Genomic DNA, 8,780 nt, shown 5'->3' on the forward strand with positions numbered 1-8,780 from the left:
ATCACCCGAATGACTTGGTCAATATGGAGCAAGTAAATGTTGTAGGATACTATAACTCCAGTGGAAATTGGATTCCGGGGAGACAACGAGACACACCATGGAGGGACCATCTAAATTTTCGATGGGGAGATGGGAACCAAAATCAACACTAAGGTCAAGGTCACAACAAATACAACCCCCACCCGAACCAAAATCCCAACTGTGGCCCAGCAAACCCCGACCACCAATCCAACTGGTCAGGGAGAAACCAACAACCCCAAAACCAAAACCAACAGAGCCAAAACTCAAACCATGTTTATATACCACCCCACCAGAGGAGCTACCAAAATTACCAGAATCAGCATAGTCAAGGTCCACAACACCAGCAGAACCAGAACCAGTTCCAAAACCAGAATCAATATCACCAAGACCCATACAACCCTCCTGCCCAGTATAACCAATATCCACCTAACCAGAACCAGCAAAACTTCCAGAATTACCAGCACAACCAAAACCCTAGTATAACCAGCACCAAGGACCAAATCAGTTCTAATATCCTAACAGGTCAAAGAGATCTATGGAGGACATGATGGGAGAAATGCTCGCTTCGCAGCAGAGTATCAAGGGTGAGTTGCAGTCCAATAATGAAGTAGTGCAGGGGATGCAAAATGCGCAGAATGAGCATAAGGCGAACATGGATATGATGAATAGGCAATTAGCCCAGCTGGCAAGTTCAATGGGTGAATTGAAGGGGAATTCAGGGAAACTCTCGTCTACAGTCCATGTACCTGAAAATGCAAATGTGAGCAAGGTCACATTGCGGTCCGGAACTGCCTATAATGGGCCCTTACCGAAGAAACCCAGTGGAGAGCCAAGTGAAACGAAGGTACTGAGCGACATCGTCTCGGTGGGAGAGCTCAACAGACCTCTACCTTAGAAGCAGGATCCATTTTTCTTAGATAATGCACCATTGGAAAAAGATGAAACAAAAAGCTTATAGCCCAGGGAAGACCCTCCTAAAGAAACGGAACTCACCACAGAGACTTCAGCCCAGAATGTGCCCAAGAAAGACTCCAGGAAGGCTGTTGAAGAACCGGTAGAAGAGGCGAAAGGGAAAAAACCATTTCCTTACCGTTTCGTGACAAGGAGGAAGAAGGAGAACCCAGTGGACTACATGTCCATTTTTTGGAAGCTGGATGTCACCATACCATTCCTCCAAGCCGTGAAGCTACCCCTGCTTGGGAAATTCATCAAGGAGTTCATAGCCGGGAAGGCCCAGGAAGATGGAAAAACCATGGTGGAAGGGATAGCGTTAGCAATTGTGCAGGAGAAGCTACCGCCGAAAAGAGCCGACCCAGGTATGTTCACCTTACCCATAACTATTGGAGATGTAAAAATCGAGCATGCGATGTGTGATCTGGGAGCATCTATAAATGTTATGCCATTATCCATCTATAATCGGTTGAAGAGAGTAAAGTTGTCAAACACTAAAGTGTTAATCCAACTGGCTGATAGGTCATGGATAAATCCTGAGGGCGTGTTGGAAAATGTATTGGTGAGAGTGCATAATTTTACTTACCCTGCTGACTTTTATGTGATCAAGATGAGTGAGTCTGAAGCTAGAGAGTCTAGCGGTATATTGTTAGGGAGACCATTTTTTAGAACAGCTAAGACAATCGTGGACATGGCTAAGGGGACAATTTGCATTGATTTTCATGGACAGAAATTCACTTTTGATATCAATGAGGCCATGAAGAAGCCTATCGATTCTGAAAATTTATGCTATGTTGATGTAATTGACCCCCTAGTCCAAGATTTTCTTGACACCGAGCTATTGCAGGAAAAACTCCAAGCGTTGGATGTGTATGGATAGGCTGATGTAGAAGCAGCTGCATGGTGCGATCTGATCAGCAGCCAAGGGTTGACTGATGAAGAGATAGATGGAGCAATTAAGGACTTTTGTTAGAAATCAGAATTTATTGGAGCCGCAGGGGCTCAACTGCCAGCCAGTACAGAGGAATTCTCAGATGATGAATTAGAGAAAGAGGGGAATGCTGCAAAAAACCTTCCACCCGCAGACACACTTCCCCCACAGGTTGATTTAAAGAAACTGCCAGCAAACCTGAAGTATGCCTTCCTCGGGGATGAAGACTCATATCCTGTGATTTTCAGCAGCAGCCTTACGGAAGGGCAAGAGGCAAGGCTACTGACTGTGATAAGCAAGAACAAAAGAGCAATTGGATGGAGCCTTACAGATTTGGTGGGAATAAGTCTCGATGTCTGTATGCACCACATCAGGCTGGAAGAAGAAGCGAAAGCACATCGAGACTCGCAGCGGAATGTGAACCCTAACATCCGAGCGGAGATATTGAAGGATATTTTAAAATAGCTGTCATTAGGAATTATCTATTCGGTGCCCGACAGCGAGTGGGTCAGCCCCATTCACATGGTCTCCATGAAGTCAGGGGTCCAAGTGGTTCAAAATGAGAGGAATGAGCTGATACCAACAAGGCTAGTCACTGGTTGGCGGATGTGCATAGACTACCGCAAACTGAGCGCCGCAACCAGGAAGGACCATTTTCCCCGCCGTTCATCGATCAGATGTCGAAGCGACTGGCTGGGAAGAAGTACTTTTATTTTTTAGATGGGTACAACGGATATTTCCAAATCTAAGTGGACCCTGAAGACTAGGACAAAACCACCTTCACCTGCTCATTCGGAACCTACGCGTATAGACGCATGCCGTTCGGTTTGTGCAACGCCCCGGGTACATTTCAAAGATGCATGATGAGCATTTTTTCCGATCTTATCGAGGATTGTGTAGAAATATTCATAGATGACTTTACGATCTACGGAGACTCTTTCGACTCATGCCTACATCACTTGCACGTAGTTCTAGAGAGGTGTCAAGCAAAGAGCCTAGTCTTGAATTTCGAAAAGTATCATTTTATGGTCACAGAAGGGATCGTCCTAGGACACGTGGTGTCGGAGAGAGGTATCCAGGTAGATCAAGCCAAAGTGGACGTCATATCCAAGCCGTCATTCCCTACTGACCAGAAGGAAGTAAGGGGCTTTCTGGAGCATGCAGGGTTTTATCGACGATTTATTAAGGACTTCGCCAAAATCACCCAACCCCTTACCAGACTCCTTCAAAACGAGGTAGAGTTCATTTCTGATGAACAGTGCAAGGCCGCTTTCAACCTTCCCAAAGAAAAGCTGATATCCGCACCAATCATCCGAGCTCCTGACTGGGATCATCCTTTCGAAGTGATGTGTGATGCCAGCGACTATGCAGTGTGAGCTGCTCTGGGTCAGAAAATCGAAGGAAAAAGGTACGTGATTTTCTATGCATCCAAGACCTTCAATCAAGCTCAACGGAATTATGATACCACTGAGAAGGAGATGCTGGCCGTGGTGTATTCATTCGAGAAGTTTCGGCAGTACTTGTTAGGATCCAAGGTCATCGTCTATACTGACCATGCGGCCATTAAGTACCTAATTGCCAAGAAGGAATCAAAACCCCGACTGATCCGATGGGTACTCCTGCTACAAGAATTCGATTGGGAGGTGGAAGACAAAAAAGGAGTCGAGAATAAAGTAGCGGATCACTTGAGCAGAATAGTGCAAGATGGGAGCAGCGAGGAGGTGCACGACCGGTTCCCGGAGGAACACTTATGTGAAGTGATTTTTGCCGTCAGAGAAATTGATTGGGAAGAGGTAATGAAGCTCAATGGCCAGGATACAACAACAAAAGGGAAAGAAAAAGTAGGGCATGAGCCATGGTTTGCGGACCTAGCCAACTACCTAGTGACAGGAGAACTTCCAGAAGTGCCAAACGCCACCAAGGCTCAAAGAATGAAGATCAGAAGTGAATCAAAATACTACTTTTGGGACGACCCATACCTGTGGAAAGTAGGAGCAGATCAAGTGATAAGAAGATGCGTTCCTGACTGGGAGCAGAGGGACGTACTGACACATTGCCACTCCTTGGCATATGGAGGACACTTCGGTCCCAAGACAACGGCAAGAAAGATTCTGGACAGTGGATTCTACTGGCCAACTCTCAACAAAGATGCTTATGAATTAAGTAGAAGCTGTGAACGTTGCCAACTGACCGGTGGGATCTCTGCACGAGACGAAATGCCACAAGTACCGGTTATTATTTGTGAGCTGTCCGACATATGCGGGATGGAATTCATGGGTCCTTTTCCCTCGTCCTATGGAAACCTGTATATTTTAGTCGCAGTTGACTACGTCTCTAAGTGGGTAGAAGCCAAGGCCACGAGCACGTGTGAGGTGAAAGAGGTGGTCAAGTTCCTCAAGAGTAACATTTTCAGCCGTTTCGGAATACCAAGGGCCATCATATCCGATCAGGGAACCCACTTATGTAACCGCACTATAGAAGCCTTGATGAAGAAGTACAGTGTTCACCACAGATTATCTAGCCCCTACCACCCACAAGCGAACGGTCAAGTGGAGATCTCTAACTGAGAGATAAAGAGCATTCTGGAAAAAACTGTCAACCCTTCCAGGAAGGACTGGAGTGTGAGGTTAGAAGATGCTCTGTGGGCGTACCGGACAGCCTACAAAACGCCCATAGGAATGTCCCCATACAGAATCATTTTTGGGAAGATGTGCCATTTACCAGTGGGGATCGAACATCGAGCATATTGGGCAGCACAACAAGTTAATATGGATGCTAAGGCATGTGAGGAGGAAAGGAAGCTGCAGCTACAGGAGTTAGAGGAACTTAGATTGGAGTCGTTCGATTCTGCCATGTGGTATAAAGAGAGAACTAAATTGTGGCACGACAGAAATCTAAGGACCAAAGATCTCCATGTTGGCCAGAAAGTACTACTCTTCCAGTCAAGATTGAAGCTAATGCCTGGGAAGCTTAAGTCGAAGTGGACATGACCATATGTCATAACTGCACTCCGTTCTAATGGAGCGGTGGATATTTCAGGGAGTACTCTTAATTCTGAACCTTTTATCGTAAATGGACATAGGCTGAAGGTGTTTAGGGAAAATACTGATATGTGTGTAGTGGAAGAGATTGCACTACAATCACATACTGAGGTTGCGTAATGACCAGTAGGATGGGAATTTGGAGTTCCACTGGGCTAGTTTCTTTTTTGCAAAGTTTGCATATGCTGGCCATGTAGAATTCCAAATTACCTGGAGTAAAATGTAAATATTGTAAATACGTGGTAGTTAATAGTTAAATTTCTGCATGCAATTAAAAATTAAAATCTAAAAATATTTTCGGACCTTAAATATTAATTTGGAGTACGTACTGACCACAAGAATACCAATTCGGTGAAACTCCTAATTGTATTTAAGTGTCCTTTCACTTTATTTCCATACTGAGAAAATATGGGGGGAAATGTTAAGGGAGAGATTTGAAAATGATAGGGTGAAATTCGAATTTAGCGTGTGGTGCAGCTTTGCAGGAAGGGGCAGCGACTGGGAGGGCGCGTGGTGCAGAGACAGAACAGGCGACGTCCAATCAGAAGGCAGTACTCTAAACCGTCTTCCACCCGAAGCGGCGCGACCTGGAAACCACCTATTGCCGGTTAAAACACTCAACTGCTCAATTCCACTCTAAAAGCCCAACCGTCCATTCCCCTTTCACTTCACAAACCCTTACCTCCATTCTCTCACCCAAAGTACCCACCATTATTCCCGAACCCAACACATACACCACCACCAAAAACCACCGACTCAAACCATGGGAAAGAAGAAAATGGCCAGAAAACAAGCCTCGGTGAAACCCTCTTCAAATCTCTGAGATGAAACCCCAGAAATACAACCGCCGATTGATGAGCGGCCGCCAAACCCACAACCGCAACCACAAGAGCCGATTCCTCAAGCTTCGGTGATGATTCCCTTTCTCAGACAGCAGGACCCGAATAAAGATTGGGCGGCTGCATTGGTGGGGTTTAGCCGAACCGGAGGCGGGTCGAGCATGGCCGGGGGAACACCGGTAATAGCAACCCCAGAAACAGATGTTCATGCTACGGTGAAACCACCAACCTCCGTCCCGATGTCCTTAACACCCCCACCAGAAAAGCAATCTCCCTCGATAACCGCACCATCGGCATCCTCGAAACCCTTCCCGATTCACCAACAAATCAAACCAATGGATGTTAGCCCCCTTTTCGCCTACCATGACTCTAACCTAGGGGAAACTAAGGGGAAAGAAAGCGAAGAGAAGAAGAGCCAGGGGGAGGGATGAATCAGAGAAGACGCCGATCGCAGAACCTGTTCCCCAAGAGAAGGAAAGAGAGGAGATAGATCTGAACGAGACGGCCAGGAAGCAAGGCCTTATGACTGATGACGAATTCCAGGTGCTTTTAGACGAGGTGAACAGGATGGATGTGGACACTGCTGAGGTGGCTGAGGGTCTGGACCTCGCATCGAAGGCAGTAGGAAGAAGTGAAGAATCTGGCACAGTGAACGACTCAGACGGCCTAGCCCACCAATCAGCAGACGAGGTGTCAGAGAAGCAGACCGAAGAAGAAAAGCCGAAGTTAGTGACCCCCCAGTCGGAAGCAGGGGAGGATGATAAACACATCGAGGAGAAGGAGACCAAAGTGCAACCAGAGGAACCAGAGCCAGTGGTACCACCAGTATTGAAACCAAAAGCAGTTAAAAGAAAATTGGTGTTGAAAAATGATACTAAGGCAGAAAGGCCGAAGCCAAAGAGAGTGTCGCAAAGGTGCCTCGGGAGATGGACATCCAGCAAGGCAGGAGCAAACACGGCAGCAGGCGCAGTGGAGATCTCTAGTGAAGAAGAAAGGACTACTCCTACAAAACCTGGGGAGGAATCCTTGTCAGCTACCAACCTGGAAGACGCCTCGACAACAACAGAGATGATCTCACCCACGCCGAGTGACCAAAGAGAAGAAACTAACGAGATGGCTGAGGGTCTGGACCTCGCATCAAAGTCAGTAGGTCATGAAGAGCCATTAGATGACAATACCAATATCCGCGTGGAGACCCGGCCTACTACCCAGAAGGAGCCTTCGATACCAATAGAGGAGAGACTGGAGGAAGACGAAGATGAAGATGAAGATAGGTACCTCCAGGAGAGGAAAAAGAAAGGGAAAGCCCCTGTTACAAAGAAACCGAGCAGCAAGAAACAGCGTATGGTCAACACCAGCGTCGTCATCAAAGAACCAGAACAGAGAACCCCACCACGCCGACGGGAGCTAAGTGACAGTGAGTAAACCGCTAGTGAGGAATCAGAGTCAAACAGCGACGTCTCCCTAGAAGATGAAGAGTATGGCGAACAGCAGCTCCCACACAACCACCGTGAGTTGATACATCCTCCGGTGGAAAAGCAGAAGTACAGTCGTTGGAAGGTGGAGATCACGGACGAGCAGATAGAAGACATGAAGCATTTCAGTACCAAAAAGCTTCAGGATGCATTCGATAATAAATACGATGGCAACAAACAGATTAAGAACGGGAAGGTACTCTATTTCCCATCTCTTGATGAACTGAATGCCCGCGAGCCATTCTTATCACATATGCGTGCATTGGGTTTCAACTGGTTGTTGGAAAATAGGGACCCGAGTATACCCATTAGGCTGGCAAAGTAATTTTTCACCACCTTTAGATTCCGGGTCACTACTGACCTGGATGAAGAGTCGATAACCTTTCGGGTATTCGGGAAAGAAGTGAGGATGAGCTTGATAGAGTGGAAGGTCAGGTTGGGCATGTGTAGCTTAGAAGAGGCCATAGGGCCAGAATGGAGAAGTAGGGAGAGGGGGATTCTCCGGAGACATATTGAATTTGACCTCCAGGAAGCGTGGGAAGAACTGACTCACCCAGCTGCTGGGAAGTTTGCGTCTACCATATCGCGCTCTATCTATTTCAACAACCCCATCTTGCGCCTCGTCCAACTCTACCTGGATTTCAATCTGATAGGGCAATCAAATTCTGCAGTCCGGAGATCCATGGCCGAGCTCTACCTACTCTGGTGCGCTAAACGCAGGAGGAGAGAGCATCTTGGGTTCCGGACCGCTTATCAATGCCACCTTATTGCCACACACCCTTCGTGAGGAACAACATAACAATTGTGGAGGCCGAAGATTTGTCTCTCTTGTACATGGTGGATCCTCCTGGCCCATTTGATACGTCTTTCTTCGTCCGCACAAACACTGTCTACATAAGGGAAGGAGCCCCGCGTTTTTACGCCATGGGTGAAAAGGCTATCCCTGCTGGGCGAATAGCAGCAGGCCAAGGCACACAGGTTCAAGCTCAGAGGCAAGTAAACCTGGAGAGGGCGGTGGCTGAACTAGCAGAGGACAACAGGCAAGCAGGGGCAGAGTTGACCCGTCTGACGAAGGTGATGGAGAGCATACTGAAGGAGTTAGCAAAAGGAAGGACAGCTGAGGGAGCTGGAACGAGTGGCCATGGAGGCCACAATGATGAACCACAAGTAACAGAGAAGAAAGAAGAAGAGCCGGAGGAAGAAGGATCCGATGTACCGGCAGAGTTTGAGGAGAATCAATCTGAGTCTGAGGATGAAGAACCCGAGGAACCACCTGCACCCAACCCTACCCCGCCGAGGAGTAAGAGGAATATGTGACCACCCACCCTACTGACCAGTTAGTTTTCTTTTCCAGTTTTAGTTTTTTTTATTATTTGTTGTTCTGTTTGTTTTAGGTAGAGTAATTATGTGTCATATGTGTATGCAAACCCCATTCACAGCACTTAGACCATGCAATAGTCTAAGTGTGAGAAGTACAAGGTTTGTTACTTTGGTGCATGTGTATATGTCTGTGTTCTTTTCG

The 8,780-nt window shown here is 47.1% G+C and overlaps 1 protein-coding gene across 1 annotated transcript; it reads left to right on the plus strand.

Moving 5' to 3' along the window:
- The first annotated feature begins 673 nt into the window (after positions 1-673).
- Positions 674-7,583, plus strand: LOC121803933 (nucleolar protein dao-5-like). The gene is made up of 3 exons (XM_042203507.1): positions 674-865; positions 6,162-7,125; positions 7,228-7,583. The coding sequence occupies exons 1-3, from the start codon at positions 674-676 to the stop codon at positions 7,581-7,583; spliced, it is 1,512 nt and encodes a 503-aa protein (XP_042059441.1).
- Positions 7,584-8,780: the final 1,197 nt, after the last annotated feature.

This window comes from Salvia splendens, chromosome 5 (genome assembly GCF_004379255.2).
Source record: "Salvia splendens isolate huo1 chromosome 5, SspV2, whole genome shotgun sequence".
NCBI lineage: Eukaryota > Viridiplantae > Streptophyta > Magnoliopsida > Lamiales > Lamiaceae > Salvia > Salvia splendens.